This window comes from Poecile atricapillus, chromosome 14 (assembly GCF_030490865.1).
Source record: "Poecile atricapillus isolate bPoeAtr1 chromosome 14, bPoeAtr1.hap1, whole genome shotgun sequence".
NCBI classification, from domain to species: Eukaryota; Metazoa; Chordata; class Aves; order Passeriformes; family Paridae; genus Poecile; species Poecile atricapillus.
Genome location: NC_081262.1, coordinates 12177920 through 12195330, shown reverse-complemented (window position 1 = coordinate 12195330; position 17411 = coordinate 12177920). Strand labels below are relative to the sequence as shown.

The window sequence follows — 17411 nt, the reverse complement described above, 5'->3', positions numbered from 1 at the left end:
GGCCCCTTCTGTGGGATCTGCACGTGGTTCCATGGCAAACTCAGCTGAAGCCATCAGGAGGCTCAAAATGGGCAGGGAAGGTGGCAGTTCACATCTCCAATACCCACCAGCTCTGAAGAAGAAGGTAGACCCCAGCTCCCAGCTCCCAGCTCCCAGCTCCCAGCTCCTCTCCCCTCTCAAGTGCTTTTCTGCATCAGGGAGGTAGCTGGGCAGACACTGCCTGCCACCACTGCCACCCTGTGCTGCTCCATGTTTCTGTCTGTGAACGTGGCCCTTCCCACAGGCCATGCTTTGGAACAGATGGACACACCTGGTGTGCACACCAGGGCTGGCAGGTGCCCTCAGGAATCCTGGACTTAAATGGTGCATGTCTGTATAAAGGGATGTTTCTGTCCTAATTTACAGGTTTTTAAATAATATCCAGGCTCTAGATGCCACACAGGCTTTGTAACACATGGCAGGGTCCTTTGCTGACTCTGGGCCAGAGTGAGGACTGGACTTACTCTCCAACCAGAAGCTGTCCTTGCTGGGGTGCTGGGAGACGGATCAGAGGAAGGATTTTTAGTGCTGCCTTGGTCTTGCCCTTGAACACAGGCTGTGGAGACAACAGCAGTTTTGTGGACACAGAAAAGGCATCAGCAGAATGCATTTCCACATGGCCCCAGGGCTGTGACTACTGCAGGGAACTGTGATTTTGTTTCCTCTACCTTCCCCTCCACTTCAACATGCCTTTTCTATGCCCTCTCCTTTCTGCTCAGTGGGGAGCCCTCTTCCTTTGGATGAGTTTGGGGCAGCAGAAGCAGCCTGGCTGGACAAGGTATCACTTCTCTTTGCAGAAGCATCTTGAGAGCTTTGGTGGTTGGAGACAAAACAAAGAACAAAAACACCCAGCAGGTCACAGGTGATGAAATCCCCGCTCTTTCCTTGGAGCTGTCTGTAAAGCAGCTGCCTTGGAGGAGTGGAAGATGCTGTGGACAGAGCTCTCCAGGCCCTGTGCAGAGCCAGCCCTGGAGCTCATCCATGGAGTGGTGGCCCTGGGGACAATGGGACCTCTTCCCTTTTCTTGTCTGGCTTTTTTTCACAGTTCATTTTATGGCATCTCCTGCCAAGGGATGTGGACCGTGGCTGACAGGACTGCACTTGTTTTGGAGGGAGGGCAAAGGGCTGGAAGGTGCTCAGCAGCCCAGGAGCCATCTGGAGACCTGTGGTGAGGCCCCACCAACAATGGGGTGATGCCTTAGAGATACCCTGGAGATAGAGGGGCCTAGACTTTTTCTAATTCTCCTTTTTTCCAGTTGCAGACAGTTTGCATGGGGGAAGTGTTTAATTTAGAAAGGCCAGCACTGCTGTATCACATTGCTGTGTTGGTCTCTGTTGGTTTATGACCAGTGAAATCCTGGTGTGAAAACAGAATCAGGCTTTGATTTCATCTGCCCCTGCTGTTTTACACCACTAACAGCTTTGCATTTCGATAGCAGCTTTTATTCTAAGAGCTAAATGGGCTTCACAGACAGGCAATTAATTAATTGAGCCTCCCCAGCCAGCCTGTGCCCTCAGTGCCACAAGGAAGTATTTGCAGAGGAGGAAACAGAGGCAGAGGACAAAAAGGAGAGGCCCCAGCTGAAGAGCTGAGCTGGCTGCTGCCTCCACAGCGAGGCCTCACACTGCACTGGCTGGGACATTGCTCCCAGTTCCATGGAGATGGTCCTGATGCCAATTCCAAACTGGTGTGGGAATGGTCTCAGTGCAGAGAGCAGCTTAGGAGGTTCTTTGGGTACCTGTCAGTGATTGTCAACACTGAAGCCCAAATTAGCTGATGAGCTGCCATCACTTTGGATCACCCCAGCCTCTTGATAAGGAATCCTGTGAGATCATGAAACAGTGTCAGGAGGCCCTACTACTGTTTCCATCATCCATCCTTGCTGACCAGCTCATTTCTCCTGGATGGGACCTTGGGCAACCTGATTTAGTTGGTGACATCCTTGCCCATGGTTAGGAAGTTGGAGCCAAATGATGATGACTTTTTATTTTATAATCCTAGATGGTTTTTAAGGTCCCTTCCAGACCAAACATACGAGGAAGCACTCAGGGTTTGCAAGGAAAGGCTGTTTCAGCTGAAGGGTTTGCTTTGGTCCAGGTGCTGAGATCTGGGGAGGGACCTGCCATGATGGCACTAAGCAAGAGAGGGGTGACCCTCAACTGCCCCCCTCCAGGTCCTGCTCACTGCCTGGTGAGCAAGACACAGCCCTGGGAAACTGTGTGCGGTGGGCAGGATCTGGGGCACCTGGAGGAGGTGGAGGAATGTGCTTTTGCTCAGGCAGAGTGAACGCATTCCTGTAGAAATTACCTGCCTTTTATTATGAAATCCTGCTAATGGTTTGTTGTCTACACAAATAACCACGGGGAATGAACTCGTGCACTTCCCAGCCTGCTCTGTGTCTCCCTGGCTCAGCTCCTTTCTGAACAAACATAACCTTTCGCAAGAATACCTGTCAAAATTGCTTTGAAATATTGAAGTAACAGGATGGGATTTTTTCTAACAGGTTTGCTCCTGGGCCCTAGTGCTCATCCATCAGGACTTAGGATGTCCATCCGAAGCGACTTGTGAGCAGGATGCAAGGGAAAAAACTCTGGCGAGCAGCAGAGCCTCACAGGGCTGCATCTGGGGAGCTTAGCACCTCACCTCACTGTGCTGGCTCCCTGGGCTCCCACACACTCACCTGGGAGCAGGGCAGCTCTCAGACCCTCACAAATCCCTCACTTTTTGTTGGTCGTGAGGTGGGTGAGAAATAGGGGCTTGTGACTCAGCTGGAGCTGATCAGGACAAAATAGTGTCCTTTGGCCACCAACGTGGCCTGGGAGTGCCTTCATGGCCTCAACACCTCTGTTCTAACCTTATGTGAGTATTTTAGAGATGGGGCACAAAGCTGTGGAGTTTTGGGACAGTGTTGGACAGCAGTGGATGAGGGGAAGGCGGCTGCTTGGGTAGACCCATGAACACAGAGCCTTCACTTTCCCTCCCAGTCTCTGAGTGCCAAGGGCTGTTCAGGGGCTCCCCAGGGTGTCTCAGTATGGGCAAGCTGTAAATGCTGAGTGTCTTTTACCTCAAAAGCAAAATCACCCCTCCATTCTCTCCTTCTTCACCGAGCAGCAAGAGGCTTTGTGCTCTAACTCATCACTGCCTTGAAAGCGGGGGGATAATCCACCCCTCAGTGGCTGGTCCCAAGGGCCACCACTGCCCAGACACGTCTGTTTAGGGGCAGAGACCAATGCCTTTTGATTTGCAGGAGAAATCCCATTGCATGGTGGCACCTGCTCAGCCAAGAGCCCTTCACTTCTCATCCCCTTCCCAGTTCCTGGCGGTGATGGTCTCCCACCTGGAATAAGGTGAAAGATTCCATTTTCCTGGGTATGAGCTTTTTTTCTTCAATGCACTTGGAAGTGGTGAGAACTTGGACACAGACCATTGGTGGAAGAAATCAAAATGAAACACTTAGAAATCCAAACATTCCCCCCTCCAAACCAACCAACCAACCAACCAACCAACCAACCAACCAACCAACAAAAAGTCCTTCAAATAAAACTCCATCTCTTTCTCTAAAATCCATGATTAAAACCTGATACAAACACGTGAATATAGATATATATATATTTTTTTTTAGTAGATGTAGTATTGTTTTTTTTCTCCTCTCTCTTTCTCATTATACAGCAAACATTGCAAATATAGAAATTTTCTCTGTACAATTAACGACTTCGGTTTACAATGCAATGTGTGGTAAAACCTCTTAGTGAGTGAAAATGTGAACGGGCCTTCAACCGGGTAAAAGTCTAAACTGGAAGACTCCGTTTGCAAAAACAGCCCAAAAGATGGAGCTCCTTCTGGTCTCTTTTTGGTTTTTGTTGCTGTTTTTGTCGCTGTTGATTTTGGAAGGGAAGGAAGGAAGAACACAAACTGTTCACAAAGAATCCACAAAATCACGGAATAGGGACTCATGCAATGCAATATTGGAAAACGCCAGACCTCAGCTCTCTGCCCACTCTTTCATTTTCATTTTATATTCAATTTTTTCTTTTTTCTTATATTTTTTTAAAAAATCAGAATGAAACAAAACTTTTTTTTATTCCCACTCCACAGTTTGTTTTGCAAAGTTTGTGTTCAAATTTGGTGCATGTCTCACCAATGTGAGGACATTTTAATATCTCACTTTATATATTATATAGAATATTTATAGATTTTTCATTATTTGTTCTCTCTTTCATTTTTTTATTGACTCTCTCTTTTTTTTTTATTTTTAATTTTATTTTGTTTCAAAGACAGTCTGAATAAAAATAGCTGCTGCGGATTTCTTTTGGTCCAGTTAGTGTGTTAAGTCACGAGTTGTGTGAGGACTCAGGACTTTTGCTGGGCAGAGACGCCCTTCCAGTAGTCTAAGATGTCGTGAAGATCCTCGTCTTTGGCAAACTGGACCTTTTTGCGTAGGGCATGGCCGGCTGCCATGTACTCCTCCTCGTCTTTGTGCCGCTTGCGGTTGAGTTTGAAGCGCTCCCAGATGCTGTGCGATGGTTTGCAGGTGTACTCTGGGCTGGAGGTGTAGCTCAGGTTGTGATACTGAGGCGAGAGCTGGGAGTAGGCCAGGTCTCTGGGGCGAGGACGGGTCAGAGGCTCCAGGATGGAGGGTTTCCTCCCGCCCATGCTGTCGTGCTGCTCCCCTGGGTGTGAGCTGGGGTACGAGTGCCGGTGTTCGCTGTACTGGCGGATCTTCTCCGCCTCTGCCCGCAGGATGGCGGCAGCCGGTGTCACAGTGAGGATGGTGTCGGTGGTGGGGGATGTCTTCTCAATGTATTTGGCTTCGGATTTGTGGCCCGATCCCTCGGAGCGGTAGGACCTGGGGCTCCGTATGGAGCCACTGGAAGAGGTGCTGGAGCGTTTGGGGGCCGCCTCCATGCTGTGGTGTCGCTGGAGAGGGTGGTTGTAGCTTTCCTTGTAGACAGGGGAAAGGAATCCGTGCTTGCTGGGGATCTGCTCTGATAAGAGCACCAGCTGAGGCTCCACCGTGGAGACTGCCCCCGACTTCACCCCTTGGAAGGAGGTGGACTCGGATTTCAAGGCATCGATGCAGTTGTTGATGATCTGGTTCACCTTGTCCACCTCCTTGGCAATGGTGGAGATCTCAGCCACAGAGCCCTGGGTGTCTGGCGGCAGGGACAGCTCACAGTCTCGCCTCTCAGGCTGCTCACCCGTCCTCACCTCCATGTAGTTTCCCTTGGTGGCCTTGGGGGTCTCGCTGCTCTCAATCAGCTTGTACTGCTCGACCTCACCAGCAGAAGGTAGGTAGGGGATGCGGGTCACTGTCTCCCCACCCAGAATCTGTCCCTGGGACAGCTGGGTGATGCTGGTGGTCTCCATTTCCGGCCCATACTTCAGCTCGATGATGGTCTTCTTCATGCTGCCGGCAGCCTTTTTGTGCTTCTCCTCCTGCTGGCGCCTCTTCCGGAGGCAGTAATACACCACACCCAGGACAATCACCATGCCAAAGAGACAGCCCAGGATTGTCATGATATAATGGGTGGCAGTGGAGGGGGTGGGCACCGGCTCCTTGCGGTTGGGTCTGGTGGGGGTGATGGTGACGCAGGTGTGGTTGTACTTGGAGTACTGGTGAACAGAGACTACACAGTAGGTGTAATCTCTTTGTGCTACTAGGTTGCTCACGGTGATGTTCTCCTCCTTCTTCCTGAGCTTGGTGATCATGGAGGAGAAGCCGTTTTCAAACTGGGAGAGGATGTACATCTTGCTGAAGGGGTAGGGGATCTGCACGGTGAGGACGGCCGAGTTGTGGTTGAGGTGCTTCACCTGGATGTTGGGGCGCACCTCCGTCTCACCGATGGGCGTGAAGAGGGAGAACTGCGGCGTCGTGCCGTCGCCAGAGGAGCACTCCTCCTCGGAGCAGGGGCTTTCGGAGGGCACCGTGGTCACCTGGTACCTGGGAGGGATAAAACGAGGGATCACAGTGTAGGAGCCACCAGTGCAAAGGGAAGAGAGCATGCTCAGAGCATTGCGGTAGCCAGTCCGGCCTTGGCCTAACAAGTAGTAGCCCATGTAGTCGGGCGGGGAGTCGCACTGCATCCGGTCGTAGGTGCGTGTCATGTTGGTGAAAGCCTCCAGCCATTGCAGGAAGCCGAGGAGCTCGCAGGAGCAGTAGAAAGGGTTACTGTAGAGTTCACAGACAGAGAGCTTGTTTAGGCCCCGAAAAGTGTTGCTGTCCAGTCTCTGGATCCTGTTCATGGACAGGTCAATGTTCACTATGTTGGGGCACTCCCAGAAGGCATTGGGGGTGACGGTCTCGATGAGGTTGGCCTGGAGATAGAGGTACTCCAGCTTCCCCAGGCCCCGGAGGATGCCCTCAGTGAGGTTCCTCAGTCGGTTGTAACCCAGCTGCAGCACCTGGAGGTTGAACTGTCCTGAAAAGGCACCGTCCTCGATGTAGGAGATCTCGTTCTTTGTCAGGTTGAGGTATGTCAGGTTGCCGAAGCGGCTGAGCGAGGCATACTGCACGCTCTTGATCTTGTTGTCGTTCAGCCGCAAGTCCACGATGGTGCTGTTGATCTGCTGGGGGATGGACTCGTAGGGGGGCTGGTTTTGGCTGCAGATGGCCAACCAGACGAAGCCCTTGTCCCCCTCGATGAGCCAGCAGTCCGCCCGCACCCCGCCGGCGTGCAGGAGAGACACGGCCGCCACGCACATGCAGAGGGCTGACGTCGCGGCCCACCGGCGACCTGCCATCTGGAAGGGCAGCACGGAGAAGGGGTTCCTGGTCTGCTGGAAGTGGGGAACAGGACAGGGACCAGGAAGGTGTGGGCTAGTGCTCCTTCGGCAGCTTTGCTTGCCTCTCCCTTCTCCTCATGGCTCGGAGACGGGAGGGAAGCGTCCCTGGAGAAAGCAGACCTCGGTGCCCACGGTACTCGGCAGCCAGCAGCCAGGGGCTGCTACCAAGGCCTTGGTGGCTGAGGCTGGTCCCACATCACCAGACCTCTGGCATCTTGAGGAGGGAGTCATGAAGTTAAGCGCCTGTGCAGAGGAGTTGTTCAGGCTTAGAGATAAGCCTTCCTCTCATTTTTTATAGTACTTCTCCTCGTTTTCTTTTTGCTGCACATCGTGGCGCTGGTCCCCATCTCCCTGTGCCTCCGTGTGTTCGGCTGTCCCCGCTCGGTCTCCTGGCTCACCTGCTCAAAAACAAAACACAAGCACAAACTGAGCACAAAGGAAAGACAGCCAGCAGTCAGAGGTGTTGGAGATCCATCCAACTCCCCTCTTAGTTAGGCACTCGCCTTCTCATTCTGGAAACCACTTTTCAAGGAGCCTTTGGTTTGTTTGGCTGCCACCAGCACTATTCGGCAGCACAAGGGGAGATGGTCACTGACCATTGAGGCCACCTTTGTCCAACATCTCTTTTTTGGCATTTGAGAGACCAACACACATCCAGTGCACCGTTTGTCTGACCTATTTAGGTGTCTACCTGAGGAGGAGAGGAGTGATGCCCCAGAAGTGTCTGTTCCTCTCCGCTGAGAGCAGATGAAGTCTAGACAACTCGCTCTGATGTAGATTTGATGCTGCAGCGTTTTGCTGAGGGGAATCCTGCCTGTCTCGTGTGCTGGTGTGCTCAACAGCAGTGCCCACACAAGGGGTGCTGGTTGAGGACACCGTGTCTCTCTGCTGGCACTGCCATGTGGCATCTGGGATACAGCGCAGCATCAAATGCTTGTCCCCTTCCTGGGAACATGAGCAGTCATTTCAGGGCACTCTTTGCAAAGCCCACTGGTGTGATTGTGAACCACCCAGTGTCCTTGTCCCTGCTGGGGGCTTGTTGCCTTTCTCCAAGGCCTCTCCCTTCCAGGAAAAATGGTGCAGAGGTGTGGAAAACCAGCAGACATTCACTGGCATAACAAGAGCATTTGCAGAGGATGGGACAAGATCTTCCCCCCCCAGACAGAAACATCTGTTTGAAGACTAGAAAAAGTCTTCACTAGACACAAACCTGTGGGGCTGCCAGCAGCCTCACTCCCCACAAAGAAATTCATTTCTGGCTCACATTTTCCATTTTTTCCCCCGAAATTTTTTGACTAAGCATAAATTTCCATGGACAGCTCTTACTTCTTTTTCTGATTTCTTAGGGAAAAAGAAAGGCAAAAGGGGAGAGGTGGGAAATACATGAGCACCAGCCTCTCCTGGGTCATTCTTTCCCACAAGATATTGAAAACATCTTCTGTGGATATCTCTACTGCCAGACAGAACTCTGGGCTGGTGGGATGGATGCAGTGAGATGTTGTGGCAGAGATGGAATTGCCCACAAATGGAGAGAAATCATCACGGCTTATCTAGAAATATCCTTCTTTGAACTTTTTTTTTGGGAATGGGAACGTTGTTTGTCTCCCTTGTCCAAGGGCACACTGTAGAAGCCAGGGAAGACACCACCAATACTCCTTGGAAACATAACTGGTAAGAACTGGAGGTTTCTTGGGAAGTTGTGAAGGAGACAGGGCCACATCTTACATCCAAACAGTCTTTCACAAAATGTGAAAAACAGTATAAACCCAGAAACAGTTTTCCAAACCATTTCACAGTGCCCAGGCTGGACTGCTCTTGGTGCTACATCCCTGAAAATTGCGTGGGGCTGACTGTTTAGAGGCAGATGTTACGCTCTGACCCTTGTCCCAAAGAAACCAGGTCCTTTTCCAGACACAATAAAATACCAGGCAGGGAAGGAGACTGTATTTCATTGCAGAGATCCCTGTTCACCATTCAGTGTATACCCTGGTAAACAGGCCAGTAATAATAAGCAGTAAAACAGTTTATTTGGTTGGATTGTGAACAATGAGTCTGTTCCCTGGTGACACTTAGGTTTCCATTACATGAATAACAAGACCTTCTCTCACATCAGCTCCCTGCAAATGAGACTTTCCAGCCAGCTTGTCCTCCATGTGCTGTCACTGCCATGGGATGCTCTGCCAGTACCTGGAAGTCCATTTTAACAAAGCTGAGTCCTTGGAGCCAGCGAGGAAGGGAAGAGGGACTGTGCTCCCTGGGAGATTGCAGGTGAGTGGCCCCCCTTGCCACCCCCACAGCGAGACACAGGCTGTAGTGCCAGACTGAAACACGTCTGCTGCTGCATCCCTCTGGTGTTAGACAGCTCAATTAACCTCTCTGCACTCCAGCCTCCTCTCTGGTACCGTGAGATAATGATAGCACTTCACAGGGTGGTGGGAGACTGAAGCAAAGTGCCCTGAGCTCCTCTTGTTGGGGTGAAAATCCCAGCACATGCATTATGTTGCAGGTGGAGACTTTCTCTCTAGGTGTGCCAGCTCTCCTCTGCCACAGGGAGCAGCCTGGTGTCCAGCTCATCCTGCATCCTCTGGGGATGTACATTGCCCCTGAGGGTGTGGGATGAGGGTATTCCTGGCCTGCAGAGCCAGAAGCAATGGTTTGCCCCAGTTCCCCTCAGGGTGGCACTTGATTCCAGTATCTCCCTGTCCTCCTCCGTGAACCTGTGGATTCCTGCAGGCAAGGGAAGCCCTGCCAAAGCCAGCACAGGCAGCAGGAAGGGATGCACTTGGCATATTCTCTTCAGAAAGCACTTTGTCTCCTCTATTTCCCATTGTGACCCAACCACCCTGTCTGGGCAAACCTGTGTTTGGGAAGGCTCTGCAGAGCCAAACCAGCCTTTTCCTTGCAGAGGAATGTTCTTGTCACTCCTCCCTAGGGAAAGGCTGTGGGCAGAGGGCACTGGTGGAGTGGGACCACCCATGAGCAAAGAGCAGAGACAGCCTGGCCACAGATGTTGCCTGATCCCCTATAGCCTGCCCCTATAGCCACCCTTGTGCTTCCCCCATCTAGCTGGAGGTGCTGGGGATGAAGAAGAGCACCAGTAAATGACTCAAACACTTTCAGTAAGGCTCCCACTGTATGTTTTCTCTTCTTTTCCATACACTGCCTATCAGCCAAGTCCTTCCCAACAACAGAAAGGAGAAATGTCATTTTATCAGCAGCCTAAGTTTAATTTCAACTCATTAAAGCAAGCAATTTGCTGGTTTATTTGCTTTACAAAGTGTGAATAAAATGACAGCATTAAGGAGATGTGAGAGAGGAAAGAGGGCCTAATCTCCCTCTTTATTAGATTCTCAGGACATGACTGGTGAGTGGAGAAGTGGGTCTTGTTTCTTTGCACAAAAGGCATAATTGTTCATCTTGCTGGCTTCTGAGAGCCTCCATCCCAGCCCATGGTGGGTGTGTGTGTGTGCCCAAGCAACACCAGCACTGAGCATCCCCCAAGGATCTAGTGGTTTAACTCTCCTGCCTGCCTGATTCATCTTTACCCAGTTGTCCTGAGTTTATTCTCCTGGTAACACAATTGCACATCACTTTTTCCAGTCCTCTGAACTCCCACAGAGCTGAGAAAACCTGGGAATAAACCAGCAAAACTCTCACATGAAAAACAACCAGGAAAGTGGTGATTTGGGGGTCTCCTTTGCTGTTGGAGAGCAAAACAAAAGGTAGGAATGAAGACAGTGTGGAACATGTTTCGGAATGATGGGTTTCATCTCAGTCAGAGATATTTTGAAGTGTGGCACCATGGTGACAATGACAACAGGCCACATCCATGACAAGGCCATGGTAGCCATGCAGGAAATACCATTCCTGCACAGTTACCTGGGCCTTGCAGACACTGCTGTAATTCCCTTTCCTTCTGCTCTCGGGAGGCAGAATGGTTTGACCAGCTGAGATGATGCTGGGTTTTTGTGGCTAACAGAGGCCAGCAAAGGGGCAATGACAACTCCCTCACTCCTTGCTCCTCCTGCCTCTGATATCCAGTATCTCTGCTGGAGCCCAGATCCATGCTCCTCCCTGCTAATCCTCAGACCTGACTGTGATATGCTCCCCTCCTATCCACCTCTGCTTCTCCAGCCCTGGTCCCTGTCAACAACCCAGCAGCAAAGAGGGATGGCTGGAATCTCGGGGCTGCAGCCTGCACTGGATGAGCAGCAGCATCCTTATCCTGGCTGAAAACCCACAGCAAGGGAAGTGGAAAGGAAAAGGCAAAGCTGGAGCTTCAAAAACCAGTGCAAGCTGGCTGGGAAGTTTTTGCTTCCATTTCCCAACTAATGGCATCTTGGAAAATTAAACCAGAGCAGCAGCTGCAAGGAAGCAAACAAAGCAGCCATGGGGGCTGGGATGGGAGCTGGCATTCAGTTCCTAATTTTGTTACTCTACTGAATTAGTTATTTCAAACTGTGGATTACATTTACTGAGGGAGCAAAAGATTACACGTGCGTGTGCGTGTGTATACACACAGCAGTGCTCCTCTCCTTGGCATTTCTGCATCTCCATAACTTCCTTTTCCCTAGCTGCTCCATCTTCAGCTTCTCTTAGATCCCCTTTCACAGCCACTTGGGCTGTTTCATCAAAAAATTATCCCCACTACAAAGAGAGCCAGAGGAAAATGGGAGTGGTACATTACAAACGTGAGTATTTGGTCAACAAAACAGGAAAGGAGGAAAAATTTGGCTAACAGGAACCAGATTTTAAAGAGAACCTTGATTCTTCATTATGTGTAAGATAATGTAGAGAGGCAGCTCCAAGATGGCAGATAACACCTCTAATAGTGATGAAATCTCCTATAAATAGCTAATGTCCATCCTGTATATGTCAGGTGGGGAAAGGAGGCTTCCAGGCAGATTTTCCCCTCATTCATACTCTTTGCTCCATGACTCCTGCTGGGTGATGTTGGTCAGAATCACAACTTCCCTGGATAATAAAGATGTTCAGGCCTGTAAAATTCAAGTTCATTTTATATCCAGACATTCTAGTCCTAATATCCTTCACTGACAGGGTTTAGGCAACATTTTGTGCATCCCAACCTTATTCCCAAACGCCTCACAGTGTTAGATAATAAAGTTCTCCAGTCAATTCTGCTCTCTCTCCTGCTATTATTTATTATTTAAGAAAAACAGGCAAGGGAGAAGAGATATATTTTCCACTGAGGTTTGAGGAGAGATTAAGAAGGAATGAAGCAGAGAGGTGAAGGGGAGGCTGAGAGAAGTGCCCAGCATTGCATCCAGGAGAGCTTTTACTGAGACTCTGGGAGGTCACAGACTGCATGACAAGTGTCCAGGTGGGGGGGATGGCAAAGAGAAAACTTTTCTGGGGGACACTGGGAGAAACAAAGAGAAAAGACATGCTTAGTCTCCATACAGGGACATTAATATTACCAGTATGTCAACACTCATGGGCTCTGTATGGTGCTGGGGCCAATCTCTCCTTGGCTTATTCCTATTTTAACCTTGACTCAAAAAGTTATGATGTTTACTGGAAGCTGATATTCAATCCCATTTAATTTAGCAGTAAACTTGGGTGCTGTAGTGTCTGAAGGGAGCCCTGGTTCAAAGCCACTGTGCCTCCAAAAGCCAGGATGAGGCCAGAGCTGCAGCCTGGGAATGGCCAGAACAGACTTGTTTGCACAAACATTTTTTAAGAACCTTTTCTTCTATGGCAAGACAAATTCTGCTTTAAAATGACAATATTTTCAAGACAAACTGTTGGGATTTCAGAAAATAAGACTATTCTGCTGTTACTCAGCTGCAGTCTGAAGTCATTTACATCCATCTCATGCTGCTTGGTTTCCAGGGTCTGTTGAGATGACAACCCTATCTCATGCTGCTGTGGGCTGCTGAGCAGAAGCCTCTGCTGAGTTTAAGTAAATGCATAAATGATGTTCTTGGTGAGCAACCTCTTAAGCCCAGCTGGGGTAGCTGTGCATTAAACCAGTCTTCCAAAACATGGGCACGAGCAGCAGTGGAACATCAGCTCCAGCCCCTGACAGTGCAGTTGAGCCCTCAAGGAGCTGAGAAATGTGATGAGAGGGACAGAGTTAGGGGAAGGTGAAGAGGAAAAAAGTTTTAGGGGATGTAGAGAAGTAAGAGCTCTGATCAGATACGACTCTAACAATAAGAAAAGTTGTTTCCATGGGAGAAAGCTTCTCTAATACTTTTTTGATGGGGTTTTTCCTTAGAAATAGTCAGTCTGAATCACAGCTTCATTATGGGATGGCTGTGCTGATGGTAGGCTGGGGAAAAGCAGAGGTCTGGTGTGGAAGCAAGAGTCCCGCTTTCCCCTGTAAATAGTGCTGAAGATCAAAGGATGTTTTTCCAGCACTGATGCAATGGAGGGAGCCAGCCCCACGCTGGGAAGTGGAGCTGCTGGTGTTCCTCAGCAGTGACAATCTGAGCTGAGCCTTGTCTCCCCTGCATTGTCATCCTCGCTCAGATCTTTGCTGCTGTTTGGAAAAGGGCTTTACCGCTTTCATTCATTAATTTATTTTTGCAGGAAGCCTGCATAACCTTTTGCCTCCCAGATGGGAAAACCCACTTCTACACAGGGGAAAATCTGGTGATGGATTTGTGAAATGGTGAGTTGTTAGAAATTATTTTTAGAGGTGCAAGTGTCTTTTTTGCTCTGCTTTTTTAATGGTTGTATTTGCAAAAGAACACTTCCCCCTCTCTCCTGTCCTTCCCTGGTGAAGGGGTCTCTGGCCAGTGCAATATCACAGTTTTGAGGTGGGCTGTAATGCTGAGTGTTGAGGGATGGACAAGAAAATACACAGCTCATCAAGGACTTCATGGTAATGATCTGTGATCTCTGGGTAGGCAGAACAGGATGTGTCCTGCACACAGGAATTGTTATGTCTGTGCTGTGAGCAAATACCTCTGCTAACCTCTCACTGACTCACTCACCTTGGAAGCTGATCCTGCTTTTCTGGTTGGAGACTTTGAGATGTCTCTTCCAATCCAGGTTTTCTTGTGATTTTAATGATGTAGCTCTTGTCCTCTGGAGCTGAGGAGCCCAGCTTAAGGCTGGATCCTCTGGCTATCCACTTTCTGAAGGGGGTTTCTGCCCGATATTGTTATATCTGGCAAGCCCCAGTGCCCTACAAGCCTAATTTTAGCCCAGTGCTGCAGGCTGGCTTCTTGTCATGGGCCAGGAGAAGGTTAATGATCATCTGGGCAGCCCTCCAAAACCAATCTAATGTTTATTCAGGATAACAGCATTGCGGAGGAAACCAAGCGTGACCACCTTGCACGTACAGCTCACCCATCTCTGCCCTGCTCCTGCAGGTGGCTCTGCTGGAGCAGCTCACTTTTGTCCACTCATGGAGGAGACCCTTCCCTAGGTCAACTCAGGTCCTCATCAACATTTCCAACCCTGCCCTCTTAGCCCAAACAGATGCTGTGTTTCTACAGAAAAACAGTTTACCAGGCTCTGGGTCTGTTGTTTCAGAAGTGGAAATACACACTCAGCTCTTGTTTCTTTATTTATTTTTAAAATAGGACACTCCTCATGGGTCAGATAGCCAGGCTACAAACAAATATCCATTTATTTGGATATTTGGGAGGTGGGTCAGTGGTCTCAGCCTGGTGGTGGTGGTCTGATGTTGCAGGTCTGTGCTCCAGCTGGGTCTGGGATGGAAGTGAGGGGATGGAGGGCTGGTGCAGGTCAGCACATGAGGAGGCACAGGGATGTGAGACAGCAGTGACTGTACCCTCTGGCAGAGGGCAGAATCTACAAGATGGACTTGTGTGCATTTATTCACCTCAGCTGCACTTTAATGGCTTAATTTCAGCCATGAATTACAGCCTTTTCTTCCCATCAGCACAGCCCCTGCAGTTATTCCATCACACCTTTGACACAGCGTGAAAGGATGTGCAAGAGATTCATCCCAAGAATACCCTGCACCTGTAGGGAGGTGAGTACACTGCTTTCCTGGGGCTCCCCTTGGGCCCCTCAGGGCTCCAAGAAGGGATTGGGTATAAGCTGTAAAGCCTGGAGGCCTGAGATGTGCTGTGCTGAGGGAAAGATTCTCTTCCAGCAATAAGTACTCACAGATATACATGGCCCAGGAGAGCTCTTGATGCTTCCCTTGGGGTGCAGGAAAAATTGTACTGATAGCAAAAAGTGTTTTCTGAGGCAGCCCTGAGATGCTGGTACTGGCTTCAGCATCAACAGTCCCAAAATAGCTGGTTCTCACTGCCTTCCCAGGCGTGCTGAGAGGCACTGGGAGAACATCTATTTAGCAGTGTCTCTGAAGAACACTGGCAATGTGCTTCCTGCTACCTGAGATGGTCAGGGAGATGGCTGGGCAGCCAGATGGCCATATGTGCTTGGAGCTGGTATAAATGTGTCATTTGATTATGTTTACAGCACGATTCCTAGATTCCTGAGCAGGTATCTTTATTATGCTAAATCTGAACAGAACAAAGATACTCCACTGTGGGCTTGGCTGGTTAAACATGGTGCCAGGCAGTGTTTCTCTCAAGACTGGCTGGTTTCCCACTGGAGTATGCACTGGTGGGAACAAGCAAAGCCCATCTTTGCCCATGGAGGATACTCAGCTACAGGTATGAAGCTTTCATTTAGCATGCCTAAAGCTCAAGGAAACAGCCTTCTACATAAAAGTTTGTGGCCAGACGCAGAGAGGCTTGTAAAAAATGGTTTGTGCACATGCTAAGACTCCAAAAGAAACTGTTTTTGTCTGGGCACATGGTCAGTGCCAAGCTGATGGTGGCAAAGCAGCAGTAGGAGCTACTGGTGTGCTAGCGTGGGCTTGCAGCACACAAAGCCCTTCCTCAGCATCCTGCCCGCTCCTCAGCAGCTCTGTGGCCACTCTCTGGGCCTCTGTGCTTCACTGCTGAAGATATGGAGAGTGGGAAGAAACTCTGGAGTCCAAGACAACAGAAGCAGGGAGCTCTGCCAGCACTTGGATTGCCCGTCCTTTTCATAAACATTTCCTGTGGAGGTTACCCAAGCCGAAAAAGCAAGTGAACCCAAAACACCTACCCTCTTTGGAGAATTGGAGTTTATTGTTAATAATCTACTGCTAAAAGGGTAACATCTGTTTTGGACAAACTGTAATGAGATTTAAACCCCAGGTGGAGGGAGGACTTCACAGTAATAAATGACTTTCTGTATGTCTAAATAGTTTTAATTTTTTTTCTGGCAGAAATAGCTGCTTTTCACCTCAGGCTTCTTTTTGCCAGCTCTTTTTGTTTAATGATTGCTATTAATTTCCAGGGTGGCAGATGGATTCTAGGCTGGTGTAGTCTGAAATGAGGAAAAACAGCCCGTGAAGGTGCAAGCTTGCCGTGAAGGTGTGCACAGGTCACACATGCCGGTGTGATGCCATGTGTGAGAGTTTGCTTCCCGGGGGAACAATTGCTTCTAGGTACCTGCTCCTCCCCACTGGCAAGTTTGAGCATCTCTCAGTCATAAAGGAAGGTAAATTAACATTTCTGGTCACTGCTCGTAGCTCTGCCTGTTTAGACCTTCATTTAACAAAGCTGCTGATTTCAGCAAGGAGGAATTCAAACCAGCACCAAGTGCTTTGCTAATTCCAAGCTGAAGTGAGCTGGAGAGCAGCACGTGGTCCCCAGAACACTGAAAGGATGGATGCTGCCAGGTGATGAGGATTCTTCCTGGGCATGAAATAGACATTTTTCAGTGCTTTTCCTGTGTTACTTGTGTTTATTTATTTTCTTTTAGTACTGTGGGATGTCCCAAACAGACAATCCTTCTCCATCCTCTGGCTGTGGCAGCAAATGTCTGCTGTTGAACCCAGCACACCCTGCCAAGTTCCAAGAACTTTCTTTATCCTCTCTGCTGCCATCTCCTCCTCAAGAAGACTAGAGAATAATCCCAATTAGTGCTACAGTGTGCCCTCCTTTGTCTTCCCCTCCTGTGGAGTGTCTCTGGGCTTGCCTCAGGAGGCAGGACACATGGGTAGCCAGGTGAGAAGCTGGATCTAGGAAGCCAGGCTGCTGATGGCCCACCACATGGCAGCACCCTGTGGACAGACAGCTGTCCTGAGACAAGAGTGTGGCAGAGGATATGGGAAAGAGGGAGGGGTTTATTTGCCTGGGCCTGGGTGAGCCCCTGGGGATGGAGGAAAGGGGGTAGATATAGAAAGTGCAGCACCTCAGGTGATACAGATTATCTCCTTTAATCTCCTGCTCAAAATAACCCAAAGTCAAGTAAAGGAGGGATTACAGGGCCTAAGCCACTGTTATTGCTGGGGTGGAACAGACTTAGGTTGTTTCTGAAGGGCTCCCCAGGAAGAAGAGGAGCTGCAGCAAATATCAGCCTGCTGGAAAAGCCTCCTGGTGAGGGTGACTGGGTGGGCTGGGGACACTCCTGAGGTAGCCCAAGGGGAGCTGGAGCTGCAGGGACAGCAGCTGCTGGCAGATTTAGGAGCCTACACAGGGACCTGGTCCCAGAGAGAAAGTGTCTTAAATGCCCACTAGTCACTTTGTCATTGCCAATAGGTTTATTCTTAGTGCAGGACCCAAACTGCTTTATAGCCATTAATTAT

At 49.7% G+C, this 17411-nt stretch overlaps 1 protein-coding gene and 1 long non-coding RNA gene across 2 annotated transcripts; one reads left to right on the top strand and one right to left on the bottom strand.

The window, feature by feature from the left end:
• Positions 1 to 3573: 3573 nt before the first annotated feature.
• Positions 3574 to 6790, bottom strand: ELFN1 (extracellular leucine rich repeat and fibronectin type III domain containing 1). Its single transcript, XM_058849752.1, has one exon. The coding sequence runs from the start codon at positions 6779 to 6781 to the stop codon at positions 4391 to 4393; it is 2391 nt and encodes a 796-aa protein (XP_058705735.1). The 5' UTR covers positions 6782 to 6790; the 3' UTR covers positions 3574 to 4390.
• Positions 6791 to 13374: 6584 nt separating this feature from the next.
• On the top strand, positions 13375 to 16853 carry LOC131584524 (uncharacterized). Its single transcript, XR_009278764.1, has 3 exons — positions 13375 to 13457; positions 14700 to 14792; positions 16118 to 16853. It is a non-coding gene; the product is annotated as an uncharacterized LOC131584524 (long non-coding RNA).
• The last annotated feature ends 558 nt before the right edge of the window (positions 16854 to 17411 follow it).